General features: G+C 33.9%; 6 protein-coding genes across 9 annotated transcripts; 4 read left to right on the forward strand and 2 right to left on the reverse strand.

Moving 5' to 3' along the window:
* Nucleotides 1-1,134: 1,134 nt before the first annotated feature.
* On the forward strand, nucleotides 1,135-1,810 carry LOC111303249 (uncharacterized). The gene has a single exon (XM_022899368.2). It carries the CDS (start codon nucleotides 1,236-1,238, stop codon nucleotides 1,620-1,622), a length of 387 nt encoding a protein of 128 aa, XP_022755103.2. The 5' UTR covers nucleotides 1,135-1,235; the 3' UTR covers nucleotides 1,623-1,810.
* LOC111302595 (uncharacterized) lies at nucleotides 1,659-5,549 on the reverse strand. The gene is made up of 4 exons (XM_089742438.1): nucleotides 5,529-5,549; nucleotides 5,409-5,463; nucleotides 5,198-5,288; nucleotides 1,659-3,191 (listed from the first exon to the last, which is right to left on the reverse strand). The coding sequence occupies exons 1-4, from the start codon at nucleotides 5,547-5,549 to the stop codon at nucleotides 3,161-3,163; spliced, it is 198 nt and encodes a 65-aa protein (XP_089598564.1). The 3' UTR covers nucleotides 1,659-3,160.
* A 3,073-nt stretch (nucleotides 5,550-8,622) lies between these two features.
* LOC111303250 (GTP-binding nuclear protein Ran-3) lies at nucleotides 8,623-11,023 on the forward strand. Of its 2 annotated transcripts, XM_022899369.2 has the most exons (8): nucleotides 8,623-8,726; nucleotides 8,847-8,916; nucleotides 9,182-9,238; nucleotides 9,358-9,475; nucleotides 9,892-9,981; nucleotides 10,071-10,250; nucleotides 10,342-10,419; nucleotides 10,649-11,023. In XM_022899369.2, exons 1-8 carry the CDS (start codon nucleotides 8,724-8,726, stop codon nucleotides 10,716-10,718), a joined length of 666 nt encoding a protein of 221 aa, XP_022755104.1. In that variant the 5' UTR covers nucleotides 8,623-8,723; the 3' UTR covers nucleotides 10,719-11,023. The 2 variants fall into 2 exon arrangements, with proteins under 2 accessions (XP_022755104.1, XP_022755105.1); XM_022899370.2 differs by lacking the exon at nucleotides 10,342-10,419 and having other exon boundaries at nucleotides 10,649-10,802.
* Nucleotides 11,024-12,229: 1,206 nt separating this feature from the next.
* LOC111302597 (uncharacterized) lies at nucleotides 12,230-14,851 on the reverse strand. Of its 2 annotated transcripts, XM_089742161.1 has the most exons (4): nucleotides 14,705-14,844; nucleotides 13,632-14,064; nucleotides 12,978-13,280; nucleotides 12,230-12,739 (listed from the first exon to the last, which is right to left on the reverse strand). In XM_089742161.1, the coding sequence occupies exons 2-4, from the start codon at nucleotides 14,031-14,033 to the stop codon at nucleotides 12,617-12,619; spliced, it is 828 nt and encodes a 275-aa protein (XP_089598287.1). In that variant the 5' UTR covers nucleotides 14,034-14,064; nucleotides 14,705-14,844; the 3' UTR covers nucleotides 12,230-12,616. The 2 variants fall into 2 exon arrangements, with proteins under 2 accessions (XP_089598287.1, XP_089598286.1); XM_089742160.1 differs by having other exon boundaries at nucleotides 12,230-13,280; nucleotides 14,705-14,851.
* A 2,943-nt stretch (nucleotides 14,852-17,794) lies between these two features.
* LOC111304211 (putative receptor-like protein kinase At5g20050) lies at nucleotides 17,795-19,466 on the forward strand. The gene has a single exon (XM_022900733.2). It carries the CDS (start codon nucleotides 17,942-17,944, stop codon nucleotides 19,277-19,279), a length of 1,338 nt encoding a protein of 445 aa, XP_022756468.1. The 5' UTR covers nucleotides 17,795-17,941; the 3' UTR covers nucleotides 19,280-19,466.
* A 694-nt stretch (nucleotides 19,467-20,160) lies between these two features.
* On the forward strand, nucleotides 20,161-25,022 carry LOC111303251 (uncharacterized). 2 transcript variants are annotated; one of them, XM_022899373.2, is made up of 10 exons: nucleotides 20,161-20,197; nucleotides 20,741-20,837; nucleotides 21,061-21,154; nucleotides 21,978-22,014; nucleotides 22,133-22,202; nucleotides 22,344-22,448; nucleotides 23,272-23,422; nucleotides 23,523-23,605; nucleotides 24,468-24,561; nucleotides 24,650-25,022. In XM_022899373.2, exons 2-10 carry the CDS (start codon nucleotides 20,807-20,809, stop codon nucleotides 24,735-24,737), a joined length of 753 nt encoding a protein of 250 aa, XP_022755108.2. In that variant the 5' UTR covers nucleotides 20,161-20,197; nucleotides 20,741-20,806; the 3' UTR covers nucleotides 24,738-25,022. The 2 variants fall into 2 exon arrangements, with proteins under 2 accessions (XP_022755108.2, XP_089598288.1); XM_089742162.1 differs by lacking the exon at nucleotides 20,161-20,197 and adding an exon at nucleotides 20,288-20,443.
* Nucleotides 25,023-25,601: the final 579 nt, after the last annotated feature.

Raw genomic sequence — 25,601 nt, forward strand, 5'->3', positions numbered from 1 at the left:
TCAAATTTACATAGATTAGAATGTTTAAAACTCACATGCTTAAGATGTCAAGATAAAGCAGGACTCAGTAGGGTTTAAAGTTGAAACCCAATCCATGACCCAGAAACAACCAACGGCCATGGTTGCAAGTTTCAACTTGGAATTGGAAGGGTGTGGCCCGTCGACAGTCCACCCTGCCTCTTCGACTCTTCAAAACTCGACAACTTACCCCAAAGAACGGACAGAGCCGGCCTACCGGATAAGGACATTAGCTGGACACAGACGAATTGACGACATACCCTTTACAAATTTCTCCAGAGACTCAGCGTTGCTACCCCTTCGATTGAATGCCTCCAAAAACACGAAACTTCCACATGTTTGTCACGTGCACCAACTGTAAAGCTCAACTTCTCAATAGAGGAAAGACAGTAGGAAACCACCTTTGGTTACCGAAGTCCTAAAAACTCCAGTTTCCTGGAGCGTTTCCAACGTTCAAACTTCAAAATATCTCCAGCAAACAAGGTGCAATTAACGTTTACTATGATTCGCTCATATGTGTCCATTTTCACCGATTCTTTGTACATTATATTCTGACAAATATGCGAATCGATGGAGTACAATTTGCGTACAAAGATTCGTCGCTTGGCATGCATGTTTCAATGATCAAAAGCATGTTCAACCTACTAGTAAAAAAAAATAAAAAAATCAATTATTGAGAATTAAATGTTAAAAATTTGATAAAGAAAAATGAAGTTTAGACGTATATTGGTATGATACTAATTGCTCTTACTTGTCAAATTAAAACAAAATAATTCAAAAGCTGTTAAAAACGATTGTTTGACTCTTGATGTTATAATAAATTTCTCTATGACACAAACTAAATTTGTAATAAAAAATAAATAAATAAAGAAGAAATAGGAATCATTAAAAGGAAAGAAAAACAACGAGGGTAAAATTGTCAAATGGATGTCATAATCCACATCCCATCCTAGTCATTGACATCATCCATCTCGGACCCACGGCCCAAACCAAAATGACCGGAGCACTCGGTAAAAAAGTCGTAAAAGAAAGGCAAAAGAACCTAACGAGTGACCTCCACGTGTACCATCTTATCCGCTACCCCACCATCTTCCCCACTCTTCCCTTTTTAAATAGCGTCTGCCAGTAACCCATCCATAAATCCTCCCACCTCCAATTTCACCAAATTTCATAAGCCCTAATTTTCTCTCTTTAAGCCCTTTAAATCAGTCTTTTTAATGGCTACCCATCTGTTTATCTTTCGTCCCAACGCAGTCCATGTCTGTGCTATTCCCGGTCATCCAAAACCCAACCCCAACCGCCGGAAGAGTACGTCGTCATCTTCCTCCAACTGGTGGTCGCCGCTGTTTGGATGGTCCTCCGAGCCTGGCTACATTGACTCGGATGGAAAAACTGAGATCAAGGAGAAAAGAGAAGCCGAATCGGAAACAGATCCGGGTCCTAAGTCAGCGAGATCGAAGTTTTCCCCGGGATGCTTCACGGAAGAGAAGGCAAGGCAGCTCCGTATGATGACTACTAACACGTCATCATTTCACGACGTTATGTACCATTCGGCTATTGCTTCTAGACTCGCCTCCGACTTCAAGGGTCGCTACGATCGATGAGTCTCCGGCTAGTCGGGGCTATATTTAAACTTTTAATTTTCTGTTTTTTTTTTTTTTTGAGTTTTGGAATGTATAAAATTTTTTTATGTCCATTTTTAAGGGGCTGAAAAAATTGTTAAATGACGCAATCCAAGATGTAAATATTGAACTTCTGATGTATATAGAATAATTTTCAAATCTTTTTTTTATTATTGTTATTACTATTTGCTTCGATCCGTTTCGCATCAATGGCCTAATTTAGCAGATTATAACAAATCAAGATCAAGTGGAAAAGATTAACGGTTGATCGGATGCTTCGTGTTTTGTCTTGTTTCGGGTCTCAACTCATCCGACCGTTGAGATGCTAGTGTAAATTGATCATCAACATAATAAAAAGTAGCAACTATTGCATGTTTGGATCTTTGAATAAGAATCTCCAAGTTGCCAAATATGCTACGAGGAATTCAAAGTATCAAAAGAGGAATATGCCAAAGTTTCAGATTTTCACGATATTTGTGATGATGCCATCAGGACTGTTTTCCTCGGTTTTAACTTTGCAGATTGGTACAATCAATTTGTGCTTTCACACATAGGCAGCTGCCAAATGTTTCAGCACACAGAGCTGTAACGGAATTTGTTATTGTCTGAAGGGGTGAGAGGGATGGAGTAAAAGATAAGCTGCTTCTTGACGGCCACAACTCTTGAGGATGATTTTGAAAGTCACAAACACAAATTTAGCACAAATTGTTTGAGCTTTAGGGAAGAAAAAAAAAGAGAAATTTTCTTCCCGCGTATTTTAAATTTGCACATGAAAATTGAGAGAAAAAGTGCTGATAAAGAAAGCTGGAACCTAGAAATGTCCAAGAAAGCAAGAATCTTGCCAGGAGCACTCAACACTGTGGTCCAGCACACAAGCAGCCAGCCACTTGTCTTTTGTTTCCTCTAAGTTCTGCTTAAACCGAAACCCCCGCGTGTCCGAATCCCGGTAAGTTCAAAATCATGCAACCTTGACAACAATGGTGGGTTTAACCGATAAAAATAATTCTCTTGAAATGCAATATCTTATGAGTAAATCTAACTTTTGTTGCCAGTCAATGTCTTCAAAAGTATTACAAGAGATTGATCCAGATCAGCAATGCATAATGCATGGATGGCAGTGTTTTCTTGAAGACATTAGACTTACCAATTCTTTCACCTTGAAATATCAGGCATAATTTACTGCATAGAGGCTCCCACTTAAAATGAATTAGCCTGCATATCAATCACATCATATTTTCCACAATAAAACAGTTACAATTCATCAATAGCAGATTATTCTCTCCTATTTCTCTTGAAAATTGAAACTAATTCCGCAATGAGCAGCCCTTAAATCTTTGGCCCAAAAGAATCATAAATACAAGATATAATTATCATTTCACAATAAAAGGAATGAGAAGATTACAATCTTCAATTGGTTCTAAGCCATTCTACTTTCAGAAGATCAAGCTGCATAAGATCCGGCAAACAAGAATAATTGATGAAGGAGATATAATCAGTTTCTCAAGCCAAACTCTGCTTCTTCACTTGCTCTCAACATCATATAGATCTGCTCTGGACATTTATTAAGGATAAGAAACGGAAGAGGAAGCACAACTATGAACATAATTAATAGATAATATTTATAAGAGGTGTTGTCAGGCTGGGTCGGCTTGGGCAAGCATGTACGATATTATACCATGCCTAGGCCTGACACAGCCTATGGACACCTCTAATAGTAATTCCAACAAGATGATCAACTTTTAAAAAAAAAACAAGACTTTTCTTGAAAAAAAATCCCAGGTAGCATGTTATAAAATCATGAAATATTATAGGAATGTTGTTATTCTAGAGGGACATATGGTAGATAATACTCTCCCCATCCCCCCCCCCCCTCTCACCTCCAACACATGGGAAAAATTAAAAAGAATGACAATGATAAATTTTCCATCTCATGGAGTTTGTACACGAGCAATTTTAATAGATGGCAGAATGAACTAGTACATGTGAAAATGTTCACCATACAAATAGCATTATGCAAAATGAGGCTGTAACTAAACTCTGAAACACATAGCTCCAGAAAAAGGTCAAAGACTAAAAGTTAAATGTCAAATAAGTTGAACAGATATGAGAGTCAAATATCCTTCTTAAATCAACTAACCAGCACTATTTAAATTCTCAATGCATGTCTCTCTGACACAAGGCTCTCAGACATTTCTCTAGTAATGCATTTCACTCTGCTTGTTTGTTACTCGAGTGAAAAGGAAGAGAAAAATTCCCTTGAAACACATTTTAACAAAAAAAGTGAAGAAATCCTATCGCAACCAAGCCTTTTCTTTTTCTTGGAGGATGAAGGTGTGGCAGAAAATGCCAGTTATGAATAGATTGGGGATGTAAAAGCATGCTTTACAAATATGATTGCTATAAGTTTGCATCTTAAAGAGATGCAAAAAGGGTTGGAACTTGACTTTCAAAAAAAGCTACAAAAATGTATAAGTTATTGACTGTTGCCTTCCAAAGAAGGAACATTAATGCATGCATATTAAATCTCACAAGATAAAAATCAATCGTCTATTTGATTATCAATTATCATTTTGCCGACAGCATAAACATAAGGTATGAATAATAACATTTATATCAGTTGGGGTTGTTTTTTATTTGTACTGGTTACAAATATGAGAAAATGTTCATGTAAATACTTCTTGCACTATGAACCACATATCTAACACCCTTTAGAAGAAAAGGACCAATATAACCAGCAGAGTAATGGCACTTTAACAATTGAAAAGGTTGTACCCAATAAAATTAATTATCAGTGCAAAGATTTGAATTTTGCATCAATAGGTATCAGTTTAAAACATTCGAGAAACCAATGCAATATAGATTAAATGCTTTCCCTTATCCTAGCTCACCAAACCAATCATTCAAAGGCATAAAGAATACAACTATAAATCAATCTTGCTCATATGCATCCACCAATTCTTTACAATCAATCTCTCAAAGGCAACACTTGGACCATGCATGTGCAAGCAACATTCATGTTAAACACAAATGATCTCCTATTGAAAAGAAGTTGCATATAGAAATCAGAGCAACAAATCGTGAGAATCTTTGGGGAAGGGAGGAGTCGAGAACCCAATTTTTTAAGCTAGGCAAAACATGCATTATCATTGGGCCAAACAACCAGGAGCAACATTTAGCAACCCTTGAACGCTAAAGAATGCCAGCCATCTTTAGATAGAAAGTATAGGACCCATTTTTTAAACAAAAAAAGAAGTGATTATTTTATATGGTATGTATCAATTCCCAATTAAGCCAATATATATGCTATGATAAAACTCAATGATTAGTTAGCCGTCAAAAGAGAATATTGAGTAAGCGTAGAGCATATAAAGTTCAGATCAAAGAAAGTGGAACAAGAATCTCCAATTTCCATAAAGACAGTGAGCACATAAAAAGAATATGCAGTGGCACTACTCAATAATTTAACCATGAATAATTAAGAGAAGAAAAAAAATAACAGAGAATCACCAATAAGGTTATAGTAATTAAAACAACATAAGATTAAAGAATAAGGATACACCAAATAAGAACCATGAACAAAAGCCCCAGCCAACACAATAGTAAACAACCGGTCTCTTAAAACTGGATTCTTCCTCAAAGAAAGTCGAACTGAAGAGGGAAAAAAAAAAGAATAATTATAAGATTAACATCAGAAATTAACATCAGAAAAACAAAACCCATGTATCAAAATCACCCAAAAAGGGGAAATAAGAGAGATTTTAGACTTACTTAAGGGGAGAACAGGGGCATAGACTAAAGGGACTAGGAACTTGAAAGGGGGTCCCTTGTTTACAGATCAAAATAAAAATATTAACAAGGCGATTGTGAGAATTAAAAAGCGAAAAATGCCAACAAATAGCCGAAAAACATGTATGGGAAACGGGAATGTTCCAAGATAATTACTAGTTATATGGGTCGGAAGGGGTGGCCATGGTGGGTCTGAATAAACCGATTAATTAAAAAGCTTTTTGAGGTTGAGTTTTGCGGGAAGTGAAGACGTTGGGTTTTGCTATGATCCGGTGAAAAGACCTACGTGATTTCAATGACTAACAATTTGTCAAGGATGTCAAGACATTTTTTATTTTTCAACACAGATCTTATTCTTTATTTCTTTCAATTACTTATATAAATTTGAGAGCCTGACTTTGTTAAATTAATTTGTAATATTTTATTTATTTAAAATAATTTAATATATAATTAATATTATTAAATATAAAAAGATCTATTAAAATAATTAACAACAAAAAATTGGTTAATATAAAACTAAAAAAAAATGTTAAGCTTTATGGAGAAAAATAAAATAGGCTTAGATTGTCGTTAAGTAGATCTTGATTTAAAAGCTTGTTTAAGATAAGTCTATTATTTGCTAAGCTCCAAATACCCAACTCCATTAACAACAATGACTATAACAAAAAAGAAAGTTACCCTACCAATATTATAGCCAATAATATAAAATCATATTCTCACATTGAATGGATGAAAAATTAGGATCTTCTAATGTGATGTCATCAAATGTAAATTCAATAATATTATCAAGATAAACTTTTAACATTGTATTTCTGCAAGCAAAACAAGATGCATTCAAATATAAACTTTTCCATTTTATATTACCAATTAGATGCTTATTTCCCAATGCTCACATGCTGACAAACATAGGAGTAATAAGAAAGGCTCTTACACCTCGAAAGAACATTATTTACAGACACTAACCACCGAATATACTCATAACATGTACATAGATTGCTAGGTTGAGCATCAACTTCAATATCTTGGAAAAGATTAAGATATTAGAGTAATAGGCTAAAAGTTCTCGTAATCTGTAGGGGTTTATATTGTAAATGTTCCACTATATTAGTGAGAATGAAATACCTTCAAAACTTGAAGGGTTACAAATGCATGTCCTTGAACCTGATCAACAACTATAAGAATTCGAACTTTCCTTTAATGAACTTGTAGAGCTGTAGAAACTACAAATGAACCAGGTATACTAGTAAGGAAAAGGAATTCATAGGAATTGGAGATTCAAAAATTGGTTTATTACCATTTATCTATTTTATAATTAATTTGCTTTGCTTACTTGTTAATGGATGAACTGATGTCGACACAAAGGATGTTTGAGATGACTTATTCACATTTAAATTGTTCACTTCCGGAGATGAGTTTTAAGAACTGCACCATTTTGCTATTCTCTAGGTTTTCTTAAGATAGAGATGATTTTATTGTTTGTCGATTATCATTGGGTACAGATTGAGATTCTACAATTGGTTCTAACTTTGAACTAATTGAAGAGCTCATAATCGTACATCTAAAAGTCAATCCAAAATCCCTGAAACTTGTCCTCTAAACAATGGACATTAAAATTCTCATATTCTTAAATGTGTATCTCTTTTTTGGAAATTTGAAAAAAAAATGTTTAAAATTGAGAAATTCCTTAAAATCATAAGTCACATTCCCTGTTAATTAATTCAATTACTTAATTGTTTTTTTTTCGTACTTCCATTTGCCTTAGAACTATTTATATTCAATATATTTTTCTATCACATAATTTAATTTTCTCCATTAATAAAAGATAACACAATATAAAGCTCAATAATAATAAAATAAAAACACTTAACTTCAGGTGAATCAATTGATAAGCAAAAATCAAATTACATTGTTAAAAAAACAAACAACATATGAAATAAATAAAAAATAACACATATTACAATTCATGCTAAGTTGAAAATATAATATCCAAATAGTTTGAAAAAATCCTAAGACAAAAAAAAAATCAATTAAACAATTTCATTCAATTAATATGTAACTCTTAAAAAAGATAAATTATGCACTTAAAAATTATAATTTTATAAAGAACAATTCGATTTTCATCAAACATCAAAACATGTAAAGATAAATTATTAAAAAATATATATTTACAATAGCATGTAACCTTGAAAACCATAAAATCCAAATCCCATTTAATAAAAAAATTGTGTAACATCAAAATCATCTCTAAAAAACAAAAAAAAATCCACATTTAATTAAAAAATAAAAATTTTGACCCAAAAATAACAAAGAAAAAAAATAAGAAAATAAAAAAACCAACAATCATAAATAAAAAAAAAACTCTCTTTCACGTAAAAGTTACATTATGTGAAACAGTTATGAAACAGTAATAAATATCTAAAAATAAAAACTTAAAAATTTAAGTTTAAACATATTTGTTGAAATTAAAACATAGTTATCAAAACAAAACAAAAAAAAAAAAGGCCTATACACAAATAATAAAAAAAAAACTCTCTTTCACATGAAAATTACATTATGTGAAGCAGTTTAATAAAAACCTAAAAATAAAAATTTTAAAAATTAAATTTAAATATATTTGTTGAAATTAAAACATAGCTATCAAAATAAAACAACACAAAAAAAAACTATAAATAAAGAAAGAACATTTTGCTCTTTGATGCGAGTAAAAAATCTCATCAAACATCATCAAAATGGCAAAATATTATAAAAAAATACGTGGCAAGCATAGATCCCTTAAGATATCCTTTTTATATAAGTTATATCGATGATAATGTTATTGATAAAAATAATAACCCACAAAAAAAGGTTTGCATTTGCTTTGAATTTAAGCTTGAGGTGGCAAGGATGGTTACGTTTGTGAAGATTATCATACAAAAGGAAAGAATGTCAATAAAATCTATCTTTTGTTCACATAATATTACCAAATTATAAACCAGTCCCTCAAAAACCAAATAAAAGGAGTGGGGCGCGGCAAAATAGTAAGTGGACCCCAGGGGAATGGATCGGACGGTGAATATGTTCTAGAAGAGGAAAAAAGGTCAGAGTAAACAAATCTAACGGCAGAGAGAGTTGCGTCAGGTTAAAGCCAGGGCCTAAGAGCTGAGACCCTGAAAAGCCCTCACTCTTATAAACCCTTGCTATCGCCGTCTCTCAAATCACTCCATCTTCTTCCCTCTCGATTTTCTCCGCTTTCGCCTAACAAAAGCAGATTCGTAGAATATCTATTCCCTCGCTGCCTATTTCGAGTTTTAGTAATCAATGGTGAACAACCACTCCCTCTTTGGCTTGATCTTTTTTTTTTTTTTTAATTTTAATTATAATCTAGGGTTTCAATTTTTCTATAGATCTTTGATTTTTGTTTTTCTTGATTATGTGGTTTAGGCTTTGCCGAACCAACAAACTGTTGAGTATCCGAGCTTCAAGCTCGTCATCGTCGGCGACGGAGGCACTGGTAATTCCTTCTTTCTTTGCTCGTAGATTCGATTTCTAATTTTTTTTTTTACGATTAAATTTATTTTTTTTCCTTTTTTTTACGCTTCTACTAATTTTTTATCAGTTCGATTTGCTTTTTACATATTATTTGATGCTAATATTTACAGATTTTGAATAATTTTTTTTACTTTTAAAAAGTATTTATTTTTACCTTCAGCTTTTATTAGTCAGGAAAACTAAGTTATTTATTTTGGACGTCCTTGAACGTGTTGTGATTGATGCAGGGAAGACGACATTCGTTAAGAGGCATCTGACTGGAGAGTTTGAAAAGAAATATGAGCGTAAGTGTTTTAACAACATTGTTTTGGGGAATGTTCTCTTTGATTTATGAGCTGTTTGAGCAATTGATTGGCTTGTTATGGGTGTTTACTTAAAGTATTTTATCATTTTGACGGTACAGCAACCATTGGTGTGGAGGTTCACCCATTGGACTTCTTCACAAACTGTGGGAAAATCCGTTTTTACTGCTGGGATACTGCTGGACAGGAGAAGTTTGGTGGTCTCAGAGATGGTTACTAGTAAGTGGTTCAGTAAGTTTAGCACTTGTTAGCCATATGTTTCTCTAACTTGTTCTATAATCCATTGGGTGTGAAAATGGGTGTTTGCATGCATCGCGTATTCGTGTGGTTATATCATGGTTTTGCACTTTAATACTATCTATCATATTGATGAGTAATGCTTTTGAATATCTTTATAGTGTTTCATATTAACATGGTAAAGAAATTCTCTTTATCCAAGGTTTAAAGAATCTTTTTTCCTTTCAGTGTTCATGGCTTATACCACAGTTTTTTCATGCCTTTTTTTTTATTAACCAAAAATGTTTTACCTATCATGTTCTTTTTTATCATTTTATTGCTAGTGTCTATCACATAAAAGAAGTGTAAAATATTGCTTTGTTGAGTTTTTTCTTACTTTTTTATATTATGTGGTGCAGCATCCACGGCCAGTGTGCCATTATCATGTTTGATGTTACTGCCCGATTGACGTACAAGAATGTTCCTACATGGCACCGTGATCTTTGCAGGTGCGTTACAATTGACAGTCTATCATTTATGATTTTTTCTTTTGGTTCTATTCTAACAGTATTATGTAACTATATTGTTGCAAATGCAGGGTGTGTGAGAATATTCCTATTGTTTTGTGCGGTAACAAGGTTGATGTGAAGAACAGGCAGGTCAAGGCAAAACAGGTCACATTCCATAGGAAGAAGAATCTGCAATACTATGAAATTTCTGCCAAGAGCAACTATAATTTTGAGAAGCCTTTCTTGTACCTTGCCAGGAAGCTTGCAGGGTAACCGAACATTGTCTTTCTTGCACTATTAATGTTTCAATGCAGGTACTTTGATTGATGCCTAATATCGATGATGCCTTGATGATTTTAGTGATGCTAACCTTCATTTTGTGGAGTCTCCTGCACTTGCTCCACCGGAAGTACACATTGACTTGGCTGCACAGCAGCAGTAAGATATCCCTTAGCAAACTAATTTATTAAGCAGTCATCTTTTTATACATGCTGTTTTGTATTCTATTCTAAAGGATTTTAGGCAACTAATTGGATTGATTCTTTTTTTTTTTTTTAAATTATTTTTGAAAACCAAATGTACCTATGATATGATTCTAAACACCTCCATTTACAGGATTCACATGATTCAATTTATTGTCCTAATCTTGGCATTTGGTTTGTTTTAGGCATGAAGCTGAGCTTGCAGCGGCAGCCAGTCAGCCCCTTCCAGATGATGATGATGATGCATTTGAGTAGAGGACTTTCAGTTTCACTGCAATTTCAACATTTTCTGTTGCTTTTTTCATCTTCCCTTAATTTCGATATGCTGTTTTCTTAAAATTTTCAAATTGTATGGCAGAGTTTGGTTATCAGAAGTAGGGGTGTTGTCTGCTTATTTGAGGACGGGGACAATGTGCTAGATTTTTCACATATACTTGTTATGGGTCTTTGGTGGTGTTTTGCTGTTGTTTGTTGCCATGTTGGTGGTCTGGATTTTGCTTATGCAGTCATTCTATATGTGTTGAATTTGAATCAATCAGTTAGAAGACTATTAGAATTCACCTCTTGAGCTAGTTTTCTTTGAGTGCTAACCGATCAGTAAGGATGGTTCAAAACTGCTGTATACATCCAGGGTGGTTGGCTCGCATCCTCAAGGGGCTTGAATTGGACCCTGCTTTACAAAAGTATAAATTTCCCCAATTTTTTTATATAAATTTCAGTTACTTTCTCTTCCTTGTAGAAAGATTTGGGAAGATAAGAAAATGCCTCAGCCATTGCCTTCTGCTCCTTTATTTACCAATACCTTTGATAATCTTTTATCAAAGTCGACCAATTGCATTGTCTCTGACATAAGCCTTTTTGTAGAGATTTGTAGGCAGGCATAGTGACAAAATCTAAAGCAAGAACAAGAACGCAATGACTTGAACAGGCTAGCCGACTTAGAGTAGAAGAAAGAGGAAAAGGGTAAGGAGAGGGAGTACAAAAAGACCCAAGCACATCTTTTGCAGAGTTGTCATAACAGCAGTGCTGCAAAATAGGTATCAAAGCATCCTGGAGAAGGGAAACATAAAATTCTGAGAGAAGATTGAAGACAACATTAAAAGAATCAAATCCCCATGGCAGCCACAAGATTCTGGTCTTACATCCATCAGGAACAAATATCTAGGGCTCACAGGAGACCAGAAATAGAAGAATCCAGCAAGCCACAAAATAAAGAAACTAGCGCCGCATAATAACTTCCCCAAAAATTGGCCTACTGTTGAAAAGAAAGAGAAAGGTGGCAAACCCCAAAATCATCTTTGGACATTTGGCAGGAAGGTGTTTAAGCCTCCTTCTTCAACCCTGAAAAGGACAGGGGAAGCATCAATAATGTCCTCGAAACGAGAGATACTAATGCTGAAAACAGAGTATTATACCCTGAGAACTTTCACATCAAATGGAAGGCTTGAAACATCTTTCTTTAATACTAAACAAATAGAAAAAAAGGCAAAAAACAAACACTTAATCAAAACAACCAGAGGACTTTTATCACATGATAACCTTCTATAATAACTAAAGGATTCAAATATAACCAGAAGATTAGTCAAACATCCATTGTATCTCTAATAGATTCAAGAAATATAAACAAGAGAATGGTGAGAAAAATGCATTCTTGATATCTGCCCAATTGTTGGCTAATTCCTGATGTGCTATTTCTCAAAGAATTGTTTGGCTAAAATAAACGAAAAAGGAAGAAAAGTAGAGAAAAAAGAACTGATACACAATGATTAGCTCAGAAAACATTTCATGCTTTCCAGTTTCTGTTGTGTTACATTCATTTCAAAATATATCACTATATGCTGAAAACCTAAATGGGGAAAACTGATAGCATACTTCATCAAGCTACATACAATTGAGGAAGCCGCCAGTGTAATGATTTATCCGAGTCTATTCTAGGCGAAAAAATAGAGAAGGAAAAAAAAAAAAACACAGACACTCCTGGTTATCTTATAGGAGCATGCTATCAGCAGAAATTAAGTTTCTTAGCTCCATCAAATGTTCATCATTAGATATGTGAAGTGAAAGACGAAGATTAGTCATTAATGCTTCTTGTTCCCAAGTTAAAGGCCCCGATGCATGCAAGGCCTCCATAGTGCAACGGTAGGCATGTAACTCTATCTTATGGATCTCAGCAGCCAGTTCCTCTTTTGTAGGAAGGAGACAATTTCCTTCCTTACCCCCCCTTGGACAAAAAGATTCAGCATCACTACATTCAGCATCAACATCTTCAGTAGGGCCTGTAGAAACATGATGATGCAACTTATAGAGAATGTTACTACTCACACTACAACTACCAACAGAGCATGTAACACTATCAGCGTCATTGGTTTCTAAGTTTTCTGCAAAATAACATCCAACAGCACCATTTGGTTTTCTCCTGTCTGCATGCACTTTAGACAACCCAGTACTGTTGTTAACAGAAGCATGTATGTATTTTTCACCCAGTATATCTCTTGGGAATGCAACAGCATCTACCTGTTTATGAATGGATGGATTGGCAGCAGCCAGTCGGTATAATCTTCCAACTTTCTCAACTGCTCTAAGCTTCTGTCCAGCTCCAGCATGTGCTTCAACTTGAGAGTAGCATCCTCTCTTTAGAGTTTTTGAGCAAGCAATAACAGATTCCTGGTAATTAACCTTGTTGCTAACAGGACCATATTCACCCTTCACACGTCGTTTTCTCCTTCTAATCGTATTCTGAAATTGGGAGCTAGAATTTTGATTCCATCTAGGAGTAGAATGTTCACCATGTTTCCCATCTTCACAACTGCCAGAACCCTGCAAGTAGACATAATATAAACGGATATCTTGACTTGTTGAACGAGAACCCAACATAAAACAGATTTGCCTGAATTTATTAGAAACAAAGCATGGCACTTAGACCACAAGCTCAGAAAAAGAAGGATTACTGTCCGAATGAAGGGATCTCATTTGGATGAAACAGATAAGAATATTCAAGCTAACCTCCACTTAAAATAAAACTTCAAATGGATATGGTAATGATAGACATGAAAACAAATCAACTTGCTAAAACATAAATTGTTTAATTGGCAAACAATGAATGCAAAAAAAGCTTTGAGAACCTAAAATTTTCAAATGAGTGAGGAACATAGATTAAGATAGAAATACCTTTCCAATCACAACCCATTTATTGTTTTGCCATGACTGTCTCACACGGATGTCAAATTTATTGACCTTAAACTCAAGAGATGATCCAAGCAACCTAACCAAAATGAACTTTTTCTCAAAAACCCCTAAAACTGTTGCCATCTTCCAGGAAAAATTGTCAAAAACCTCGACAACATCACCAGGAAACCAATTATCTGAAACTGCTGGCACAGGAGGACAAGGTCTAACAGCCTTCCTAGATACCCTCTCCACAATCGTCTTGTCAGTGGCACTGGAATAACATTCATATCTAACGGTGTAGCTGTGGCCATTGCCACAGATTATCTCAGCACAATGCCAGGAGCCTGATGGCACCTCTTTTTTGCTCAAGACTTCCACTTTGGTCCCTTTCTTGAATCTCATGATCCTTATTACATAAATTCCAACGCCCAAACTGCAAAAGACATTGAAAAATGATAAGATTAATGCATAAAACACACAAATATAATTAGAATTTCCTAGCATCCTCTAAAAACAATTATAACAGGGGAACAGTGGGGAAAAGAAAGGCAGTTTCTGCAAAGTGTACATAAGAAATAAAAACAAAATTTTGAATTTTTATAAAAATTAAAAAAACTTTAATTAGAAAATGTAAGAAAAAGAACAATAAAGTAAATCTAATGCAAGAGTCATTCATTCTTGGAAATTAGTTTAAAGTAAACAAACAAGCCAAAACAGTCAGGAGAAGGCTCTGTTTGGTACCCAAGAAAATGCAGGAAAAAAGAAAGCAATCAGAATTTTAGGGAAAAAAATTCAAGTGATCTACTAAGTTCAGACTTTTGTAATTTAAAATCAAAACTAAAAACAAAAAAAAAAATCATAAAACAAAAATTTAATCCTCTTTCTTCTTCTCTTTTATGTATCCACAGTTTTCTCAGTAACCAAACAGAAGAAAAATAACAAAAATTACCAAAAAAAAAAAGAGTCGTAAAGCAAAAATTTTTTAACTTGTTCATAATCTAAATAATCAGAATTAAATTAAAAAAATCAAATAAATACTTCAAATTAACGAATTGATGAAGAGTTTGACTAACCTTTTGATGGAGGATTGAAGAGAAAAACCAAAAAAAAAAAGTTTTTCTGTCTCGGTTAAGAATTTAATTTGTTATTTATTTATTTATTGTGGAAATTAATATATATGGATTATTATGGCGTTTATGATTTTATTTATTTCTTTTATTTTTTAAAAAATGAATGATGGAAATTTAGTATAATAAACAAAGAATGATATGCTAGGCTTTCTATCCAAGCTGCCAACTGCCCAAGAATAGCTCTTTTCTTTTTGGGTCAAGCCGAGAATAGCTTGTTGAGGTGTGGATTAACTGTTTTAATCTTATTCTGTTCCTTGAGCACTCTCTCTTTTTTTTTTAAAAAAAAAACTAAGATATATTAAAAAATAAAATATATAATAATATTTCAATTTCACTTATAAAATTAAAAATATTTATTATATATAAAATAAATCTTTTTATACTCTTGTTTAACTTAACTTCAATAGCTAACATAAATGGAAATCTTGATGATGCTGATTATTAGCTATGATTGATCCATGATTATGGCAAAGCTGATCTCTTTCTAGTTTTATAATGCCCATGCTTTCATCGCATTATTAAAAAAAAAAAATTTTTTTTTTAGATCACGAAGATAGAATTTTAATATAATTAAAAAAAAAGATAAATTTGATTCAAAATTAAATTTTTAATGTTCTTCAAGTGTCTTTAATTATTAAATTAAAAATTTGAGAATAATAAAAAAAAAGCTTTCATGCATAGATAATAATAAAAAAAAATTCCTACTTATCGTATTATCATTCGATATAAGCATGAAATTTAATTAAATTAATTTGTATAATTATTTTATAAAATTTACATTTAATTACTTTAAATTCAAATTTTAATATCTATTTTTTTTTCATCTTTAAATTGTGATTTAAAAAAAAAATTACTCAAACAATATAATTAGATTTTATTGGCCTGAAAAAACCAAAATAATAATAATAATAATAATAATACCAAAACGACTTAGACCGGCAACTTAATTAGTATATTATTAGGTATATATGCAAAAGAAAATCAAACACATTGTTCAGTGCCAAAATTATTGAAAAGGGATTGATCGGTCCAAAAAGATGAACGAGTGGTTCTCTTACAATAATATAATATTCTATCTCGTACACGAAAAAGGAATATCCATTTATATTATTCTTCACGAATTAGCAGACCATTCTACTATTTATAGTTGCATTACTTAATGTCGGTAGAAAGTAGAAACCACCAAAGTTGTGTAATGTGTTTTGTTTTTTTCCCTGATTTCTTTCTAAAACGTTTGCGGATTTGTTTTTTTGTCAAATAACATTTTAAAGTTCGTAATAAATTTGAATATAAACGTCGTAATTAAATTTAATAATTCGTATATTTTTTTATATAAAATATTAATAATTTAAATATTAATATTATATTTTATATAAAATTTACGTCTAACAAATTATATTAATAGCAAAATAATATATATTTTTTATTTTTATTAGAATCATATAATTTTTATTAAAATTTTAATTCATATTATTTTAGTTTTTTTTTTAATATCATTTTTGTGTGATATCTTAAATTATTAAGTCTAATTGTAGACATGCATATAAACATTTTAAGATGGTATGAAAATTTTAGTCAAAGAAATTCATCTGGGAATCCCATTAAATAGAAACATCCCCAAAAAGAAGTTTTAAGGTTACAATTGCGAAAGGACAATTTTGAGAGAGGTGACTTGCATTCTCTAAAATTTGATGCATGTCTTAAAGCCTCGAGCAACAAAAATATTACTTTTCATCCTTGACCAAGAGAATCCAAGCCCTAATCAATTCACAGTTTTTTTCCTCCTTATCCTGCCATTGATTTGAGTATTGGAATGTGTTTTAGAATCTTAAATCCCTCCTTATCTAATCCTTTACATTTAGCAAATGAAACTAACATGATTAACTTCGGTGTCATTTTCCAGGACACCTTTGGAATATTAGGATTTTTGTAAACAGCCTGGAGCAGTTCATAGTGTTGAGAAAGTCATCCTTGTTTACTAATTTTAGAAGCTTTTGGTCCTTCTCAATTCAAGTTTTAACTGATCATCAAAATGGATTAGTCAATTATATTAATTATTATACACATCAAAATCACGATATTTTTCAAACTATAATGTATGGCCTGCATTTCCTCATCATGTCACCCTCCACCGTATCCCCCGGCGCCATTATTCACCTCCATTTGAATATATGAAATTTCATGTACTGAGGGACTTGGTCTTTTCATACCATCTCCAATTGCTAACCATTATTTAAACATAAGTTTTAGATTCATTCATTTAATTTGGACTTACGAAGGTGAAAGCAACCTGGGTTTGATTATTCTTACAACTCCTATTTGTTGTCTCTTTACTTGGTTTACTGAATCAAATTTCACAGTGACTTAACGACTTTGTCATGTATTCTGAACTAATTCCTAATCCAAATCAAGACAATACAATACTGCAGTTGTGAAATGTAGAAAGAATGGACAGGACAATCCATGAAATTCAGTTCTTTTTTATTTTTTGTTCTTTCCCATATATATATATTTTTTATTATATGAGCTTTTGTTATTATGGAGGGAATTAGGACAAAATTTTTTGCCTTCCAGTTAGGTGATTGGCAAGTGCCTATAGCAGAAGAACCAGAACCAAAAAAGAACTAGCTGCCATGCCTAATTTTTTGGTCTTTTGGGTTCCCATTGGAGCTTGAACTCGAAACCAACGACTCATTGGTCTGCCCTGCTTGCTTAATTTGACAAAACCAAAAGATGAGTATCAAAGTAAGAACAGTGAACAGGGTTTAAGATGCTCTTACTTGATTTAATGGTGAAAGGACTGCACGTAAATAAAATACAAATATGACAAATTACTCGGTCATAGGACAAAACTTGTCTCAGCAGTATGAACCAAACCTTTGACCATTTAAAGGCTTTAAAAATAAACAACACAACTAGCCTTAAAGGGAGAAAAAAATAAAAGGAAAATTAGGTGAACTTCCTGGTTGTTTCTCTTGGTGTATATATAATATAGTCACAGCCCCATGCTTCAACATCTGGTTGATCCAAAGGTGGAAAATAGTTTTCAATCTTTGGAATTAAATATTCTAATGAATGCTTACTTCCTCTTAACTCTTGACAATGGTTTCTCTCTTATGAAAGGCAGAAGATGAAGAATCTCTTGCCTCCCCTTTAGCTGAAAACAATGATGATGCTCAAATGGAGGACAGGAAAGTAAATATAACAGCTGTTATAACAATCATCGCCCTCATCATTTTTGTCATCCTTGCTCACGTCTGGTTGAAACTTTCCAAGGCTTTCTTCCTCATTGCAGGGGCAGATATTGCAGTAATCCTTGCAGTATTTGCATATCTTCTAATTAGAGGGCGATATCAACGCAGAAGAAAATTGTTAGAGAAGAAACTGGTATCAGAAGGTGTTGAGCTTCGATTAGAGTACAGTTTTCTTAGAAAGGTAGCCGGTGTTCCAATAAAGTTTAGGCACGAGGAGCTTGAGGATGCAACAGATAATTTTCAGGCACTGCTTGGCCAAGGTGCATCTGCTTCAGTATTCAAAGGTATCCTAAGTGATGGAACCTCTGTTGCTGTGAAGCGAATAGATGGGGAGGAGCGTGGGGAAAAGGAATTTAGATCAGAAGTTGCAGCAATTGCAAGTGTGCAACATGTAAATCTTGTGCGTCTTATTGGGTATTCCTGTCCTCCCGGAGGGCCTAGGTTTCTTGTTTATGAGTTCATCCCAAATGGCTCATTGAATAATTGGATCTTCCCCAGAAGGGAAACTAGAAATGGTGTTGGCGGCTGCTTGTCATGGAACTTAAGGTACAAAGTTGCTATTGATCTGGCCAAGGCACTTTCCTACCTACATCATGATTGCCGTTCAAGGATATTACACCTTGATGTCAAGCCAGAAAATATACTTCTTGATGAGAATTATAGAGCAATTGTGGCAGATTTTGGTCTTGCAAAGTTGATGGGAAAAGATGAGAGCAGGGTCATTACAACAATCAGGGGGACTAGAGGTTATCTGGCCCCAGAATGGCTATTGGAGCATGGAATTTCAGAGAAATCTGATATCTATAGCTATGGAATGGTTCTTTTGGAGATGATTGGAGGCCGAAGAAATGTTAGTGTGATTGGAAATGGCGCTGATAGGTCGAAAAGGAAATGGCAGTACTTTCCTAAAATTGTGCGGGACAAACTAAAAGAAGGAAAACTAATAGAAGCTGTTGATCACAGGCTACTTGAAGCAGGAGGCATTGATGAGAGTCAAGTGAAAAGACTTGTTTATGTAGCTTTGTGGTGCATACAAGAGAGGGCGAATCTAAGGCCTAGCATGGCACAAGTGGTTGAGATGCTTGAAGGGCTTGTGCCTGTAGATGAACCTCCGGACACAAACATGATTGTTCTTGATTTGTTATCAATAGATGAAGAGGATTCTGAAAGGCCAGAAATTTCTGCAATTGGATCACATGTAGACTGCAACATTCCTGGCTCATCTGCATCCTCTTTTGTGATATCAGTGCTATCGGGACGCTAGCTTCCTCTTACTGTCATAGTTTAATGTAGCTTGAGGTTCTTTTTCATTTTTTTTTTGGTTATAATTTTTGTCAAATAATTCCACATATGAGAGAAATCTGACAAACAGATTTTTTTGAAGAGATCACCTGTTCTTGTTTTCTCACCAAACTCAATCTTCAGCAAAATGCTGAATGTAAACAAGGTTTTACTTGATTTCTCAGTCATGATCATCCTCCTGGATAATGGCAGATAGTGTTTTCTACCATATGATTCATTGTTTCTAATGATATCATATCCATTTTTGTACTTCATCAAACAGATAATTCTGCAAGGAAAATATAAAGAAAGAATAGTACTAATGTTGTTTGATCTAACTTAGCATCCCCATCCTGCTTCTAGAAGGAGAAAATGGTGGGGGATGGAAACTGAGCCATTGACACTGGCCATGGCCTTTGGGGGAACTTTCCCTTGCATTTTACATTTGGTTTTGAAGACCCAGTTTTTTGCAGAACATTGGATATAGACCTTTTGGAAGATCTTCCCTGACTAATGTTTACTTGGTCAAAATTGCTCAAGATCTCAAGAAATTTGATGATTACAGCGTACAATTTCACCAATTTCTCCTTTTTTTTTTTTTTTTTTTAAAGAAAGATATGTACAAAATAAATTAAAAAAATGACACTTGCCACGTGTCCATCGTCGAGTGTGTGGTGAGTTATCAATCATCGGACAAAATATCATCTAAATACCCAAGAGCACAACACCTTAGGTTTACCCTTCAGATAAAAAAAAAAGAAACAAAACGACAAAACACAAACAGGAGGGTTGGTCGGAGAATAAAAAAAAGAGAAAAAAATTTGGCCTTTGGGATAAATAAGGATTTTTGTATCTAAAGCCTTCGGAGTCTCCACATCAAGTCGACGTAATCGTGGAAAAGGTAAAATGCCTAAAACCGCTTTTCTTTCTTTGATCTCTTCTTTTCCCCGATTTCGACTTTTTTTTTTTTTTAATTTTTGTAGAATTTCTTGGAGTTCAATTTGCAGTCCTTTGTAACCTTTTAATCGTCGAAAACAGTTGACTTTAGAAGTTTCATCTTGTTCCTTCTTGGGTTTTTTTTTATCTTATTTTCCTCTGAAATTTCATCTTAGGTTTTTGTTCTTTTTCAATGAATATCGTCATTTAGGTAGACTTGAAATCCCATTTTTATAAAGCGTTTTGAAAGATATGTAATTTGGATTAGATATAAAAGTTTTCTTTCTGATTTAGATATAAAAATTTATTGTAATGTACCTTTTTTTTTTTGGCAAGTTTTGATGTGGATTCTGATTTGGAGTTTAGTTGAAGTGTTGCTGACAAGGCCACTTGGCAGGTGCCAAGTTGCTTAGTCATAAGTTCTTAAGTATCAATGTAGTGAAAATGAATTACATTGTAGAATTGACTTTTGATGTTAAATATAAATCCGGGTCTCTCTTCATTTCAGGATCAGTTTTGGCCTCTGCTAGTGCAATAGGCAGGTTTGGTTAGTGCAACTTTTTGGTTGGGTACCATGAGCTTCACAGATCCTTCTGTTGGTCCTGGTTAGTTTATCTGCTTCCCTTCCTCTTACTATAGGATAATGTCTACGATGAGAGCTCATGAACAAGCTTGCATAAATATTTTGATTGTTCTTGTTACAAATGAAAAATTGGTTCTTCTTTGTATGGTGGATTTGTATATATGTCTACTTAAGTAGAATCTCTTTTGCAAATTCATGAGCTTGTTTTTTCTCATTGAGTTTAATTTTAACTGTTAACATGACAGCACTTGAGTTTGGAAGAACCTATGTGGTCAGGCCCAAAGGTAGGCACCAAGCGACCATAGTTTGGCTACATGGCCTTGGTGATAATGGTTCAAGGTATCATAAAGTTTGCTCTCTCTCTCTCTCTCTTTAATTTTCAATTTTTAAAGGGAAAATATTATGTATTTTCTATTTAGTATATTCTATGCATGTTGAGTTATTTTTTCTAATTCTTCCCTTTCCTCAGCAATCCAACAAATCTTTCAAGGAAAATAACGATTGCTTGTGTTTGATTTTGTTAATGGCAGTTCTTTTCATGACTTCCACCTTTTCTTTTTCCCCTTCTTGTTTGGCTGATTGCACCAGTTAACTTTAGGTCCCAAGTGTTTGAGGTGTTCTTAACATCTCTATGTGTTGTTATTTTTTTTTGTTGAATAAAGGGGAGAAATTTGTTGGCATTATGACCTAAATAGAAACCTCCTTTTCTCTACTCAACTTTTGTTCTTGTATAATAGAACTATTGCTATTAAGGCTTAAATAAGTAGTAGGGAATTAATCTTTGCATGCAAAAGAACCTCTTTCATGCATAGGTGTTTTAGGCTTTAATCTTGAGTTGCTGCTATTTTGCTGATAAGGCTTGCTCAAAGCTATGAGTTAAGCTGATAGTAAAGATAATTCTGGTTGATTTTTTTTTAAGTGGTTTAGTCTTCAAATTGCAAGTTATTGCATCTTCATGTTTCATATCTTCCAATATTAATATATGTTTTCAGCAAGTCTTTTCATCCAACAAATTATATGGGTGCCACTTGGAATCTGAGTTATCCTGCCCTATGAGGTTCCTTATCTTTATGGTCAATGGTCTTGAATATAAGACAGGAAATTCTCGATATCTTTTGAAATATCTACTCATCCTCATTTATCTTTTCATCTTGTTTGGCAGCTGGTCCCAGCTCCTGGAGACCCTCCCTCTTCCGAATGTAAGGATGATTGATTATATCCAAAGATCTTTAGGAGAATATATTCCAACTGTTTACCAATTAATTTATTTTTCTTGATAACATCATAATTTTCCATGCTTGTGATCCTATGGTGCAGATTAAATGGATATGCCCAACTGCCCCTACTCAACCAATAACTATATTTGGTGGCTTTCCATCAACTGCTTGTAAGCATAGTCTTGAAATACTGTAATGATGCAATCTCATATGAAGGAAACTAATTGCATTAAATTTCATATTCTTAAACCTTTAATGATGGTGCATTGGATGCTAATCAAATTGTTGAATTCTAATGTGACATACATCAGGGTTCAATGTGGGCGACCTTTCAGAAGATGCTCCTGATGATATAGAGGGTTTGGATGCTGCTGCAGCACATGTTGCAAATTTGCTGTCAACAGAGCCTGCTGACAGTATGTTTCCACTTGCCACTTCTTATGAGTTTTTATGATTTTAGATTTTTTAGGCAGTGTTTTCCTCTTCCTCCTCTTCTGAATATTTAGGTATCAGTGAATTTTAGACACTTGTATTTTCTTTTATAGTGATAATTCATGAGAAAGAAAGTTTTACGCCATTCAACTACCATTTGTTAGTCTTACATTCTGCTGGATTTATACTTTTTATTTTATTTCCCATGATTTTTGGCTAACAAATGTGAACAATATTCTCTTCCATTTTGGCCATAAAGCAAGAACATGAGAAGAAGCAATGCTGGTTTTGGAAGTCATTAGATTTAGTCTGCCTTTTATTTTCATTTTCTGGTTCTTGTATATGAGCTGGTGGGACAAAGATATGTGTTGTTTGTGGCAGAGTTTTGCTGCATGTACACATACACTTATAATTTGATTAATGTAATTGGAATTCCTCTCTCCAAACTTGATAAATGAAACTGGCCCGGGCAATTCTTTAAACTGTAGGAACAAAGCGTCTGCATCTCATGTTTGTAATGGCCCAAAGAGCTCTTACAGTTCTCTCCCTTTATTTATGTTTCTATCTATCTTGACAATCATGGTTTCTTTTACAATTCTTTTTATTTACTGTCATTCCAATAAATGCCTGTAAATGGTGACTACATTTTTAGGATTGGTTTAAATCTCAGTAATTAGTTTCTTGATTAGTTTGGCTTACAACCAATGAAATGTTGCATTAACCTTGGGTTTCAGTTTTAGCAATGAAAGTTTTGTTTATGGTCATTGTTTTTGACATTGTTCTAATGGTAGCTTTTTCAAATTCCAGTTAAACTTGGTGTTGGAGGCTTCAGTATGGGTGCTGCTACCTCGCTATACTCCGCAACTTGTTTTATTCATGGAAAATATGGAAATGGCAATCTGTATCCTGCCAATTTGAGCACAGTTGTAGGACTTAGCGGATGGCTTCCATGTTCAAAGTTGGTTTCCTACATTAGCACCTTCTTATATTAGCTTGATGCTTTCCTCCTCCCACCTCCTTTTGTCTGGTTTATTGTTATAAATTTTATTCTTTTCCAGGACTTTGAAAAACAAAATAGAAGGACAGGATGAAGCTGCAAGACGTGCTGCATCCTTGCCCATTTTGCTATGCCATGGCAAAGGTATTCATAATCAACTTTATTATGCAAATTATCATGGGTTGATCATTTATGCATGGTCATTGTGTCAGAGATGGTGTCAGATTCTTGGCTTTATCTTATACTCTGGTACAGAAGTGGTGCCATGACTATTAACACCATTTATATTGATTAGGAAGTGGCAACATGATATAAAAAGATAGTATCCAAATAAAGTAATCTCTGCTAGTTGAGGAATTTGACCAGCCAAATGTTTAGTGTCAACCTGAGTTTAGTTCTTCATAACTAGAAAAGCAAATCCCTGTTTTACTTGATTAGACAAGTATTTAAGGGGATTAAAAGAAAAGTACTGGCATAACATCTAAAATTTCTGCTTTTTGGTAGGGATCAATGAGTTGTAATGAGTAGTGGTCCTAGCATTGTATTTACTATTTACATAATTACTGTTGTTAGCTAAATTTTGTGTGCATTTGATGTTATATGGTGCCTTACTGATTTATTAGGCTTGTTGAAGGCAATCAAGGAATAAGGTGTTGCCTATTTTACATAGAGAAGGAAAAGCCCATTGAAAAATGTTTATGCATCCTCAAAAGACTGTGATTCTGAAGCCTAAACAATTCTGACTGAAGTGAACATCTCTTTTGGTGTTTACATATTAATAGTTGTTTCAAGGACACAAAAGGTCATGTTTCCCAGACTTTCAAGTAAATATTGTCACTATTGAAGCCTAAGGACATGTTTGGCACATTTGATAATTAACTTGGCAGCTGCCATCGTTTTTTGAAATTCGGTTTTACTGATATTTAACATGTAGTTTCATGACTGGCATCGAGGCTATTGGTGATGTTCTTTTGATGTTATTTATATGTTACATGTTTGGTTGCAGGTGATGATGTGGTTCCATATAAATTTGGAGAGAAATCCTCTGGAGCATTGAGTTCAAATGGATTTCAGGACATGAGTTTCAAATCCTACAATGGGTAAGGATCTTGAGAGTCCTACAGAAGTTGCATGTTTCTTATATATTTGACAATTTATTGACTTGAATTGAGTACTTTGACGATATAGGCTTGGTCACTATACAATCCCTGAGGAGATGGAAGAGGTCTGTGCTTGGTTAACTGCAAAACTGGGGCTTGACGGCCGATCCACATAAGTATGTAATGTGAAAATGTTTTGCATTATTTGGAGCAAGTGAAATGGAGAGGAGAAATTATTCACAAGTTTCAAGTAACAAAATTGAGCAAAATTGTTCTGGTATGGGTGTCATACATGGTATAGTGTACCTTGTTATTTCTCTTGTAGTTGATATTTGCTTAATTGGTCCTGGACCTTGCTAGAACTGTGTGATGGAACACGTGAACATGTACCAATTTGACCATCAACTTGCAGTTTGGAATATTATTATTTGGAATGCAATCTGGATTGTAGATTTATGTTACTTTTCCTTGCTATTTGGTGTAAGAAAAAGACTCGTGGTTTTATGATTGACTGGCACCACTAAGAATTATGTATGTATTTGAGCTCCTGCTATTGACAAGCATGGAGGAACATTTTCTTTGTTACTTGAAACTATAACTGTCTTTCCAAACTATGTTAGGTGATAATCAATGCACTCCATTTCTTCCAATCTCCAGCTATCTGCTGGAAGTCAGTCGCTTCTAACGTGCTCAAAGTATGATTTGAATGCTTGTGTTTATACAATGTTGGAACTTGTTGGTTGGAAATCCGGTAGCTGAGCATTGGAGCATCGAAACGTGTTTACAGGATGCTAAAGGCCGTTGCCTGAGATAAGAGAAAGAAATTGGGCTGGATGTCAATTATTAACTATGAGTTACTTCCATCCGATTCTTATTCATAGTCATAGATACCAAGTGAGAATATATTGTTCAAGAACCTCGTTCAAACTTTATCATGTTCATTGGCCTATTAGTTTTATTTGAGCTCTTAAAATTGCAGCTACAAATGTGCAGAGCCTGCAAATTATTAGCTGCTTTTTCCTTCCGTAGGTAATTGTCTT

This window comes from Durio zibethinus, chromosome 13, assembly GCF_047325235.1.
Source record: "Durio zibethinus cultivar Kanyao isolate XHJ-2024 chromosome 13, ASM4732523v1, whole genome shotgun sequence".
NCBI classification, from domain to species: Eukaryota; Viridiplantae; Streptophyta; class Magnoliopsida; order Malvales; family Malvaceae; genus Durio; species Durio zibethinus.

What these genes read in the sequence shown, in the direction of transcription:
- LOC111302597 (XM_089742160.1), bottom strand. Translation starts at nt 14,033, where the DNA reads ATGAGATTCAAGAAAGGGACCAAAGTGGAAGTCTTGAGCAAAAAAGAG. An exon ending in AATGGGTTGTGATTGGAAAG is followed by an intron (nt 13,281 to 13,631) that starts GTATTTCTATCT and finishes GTCTACTTGCAG; the next exon opens with GGTTCTGGCAGTTGTGAAGA.
- LOC111303251 (XM_022899373.2), top strand. Translation starts at nt 20,807, where the DNA reads ATGAGCTTCACAGATCCTTCTGTTGGTCCTG. An exon ending in AGACCCTCCCTCTTCCGAAT is followed by an intron (nt 22,015 to 22,132) that starts GTAAGGATGATT and finishes CCTATGGTGCAG; the next exon opens with ATTAAATGGATATGCCCAAC. An exon ending in GTCAACAGAGCCTGCTGACA is followed by an intron (nt 22,449 to 23,271) that starts GTATGTTTCCAC and finishes TTCAAATTCCAG; the next exon opens with TTAAACTTGGTGTTGGAGGC.
- LOC111302595 (XM_089742438.1), bottom strand. Translation starts at nt 5,549, where the DNA reads ATGTTTTTCGGCTATTTGTTG. An exon ending in TGTTTTTCGGCTATTTGTTG is followed by an intron (nt 5,464 to 5,528) that starts GCATTTTTCGCT and finishes TCTGTAAACAAG; the next exon opens with GGACCCCCTTTCAAGTTCCT. An exon ending in TGCCCCTGTTCTCCCCTTAA is followed by an intron (nt 5,289 to 5,408) that starts GTAAGTCTAAAA and finishes TTCCCTCTTCAG; the next exon opens with TTCGACTTTCTTTGAGGAAG.
- LOC111303249 (XM_022899368.2), top strand. Translation starts at nt 1,236, where the DNA reads ATGGCTACCCATCTGTTTATCTTTCGTCCCAACGCAGTCCATGTCTGT.
- LOC111303250 (XM_022899369.2), top strand. An exon ending in CTTGCCAGGAAGCTTGCAGG is followed by an intron (nt 10,251 to 10,341) that starts GTAACCGAACAT and finishes TGATGATTTTAG; the next exon opens with TGATGCTAACCTTCATTTTG. An exon ending in GACTTGGCTGCACAGCAGCA is followed by an intron (nt 10,420 to 10,648) that starts GTAAGATATCCC and finishes GGTTTGTTTTAG; the next exon opens with GCATGAAGCTGAGCTTGCAG.
- LOC111304211 (XM_022900733.2), top strand. Translation starts at nt 17,942, where the DNA reads ATGGAGGACAGGAAAGTAAATATAACAGCTGTTATAACAATCATCGCC.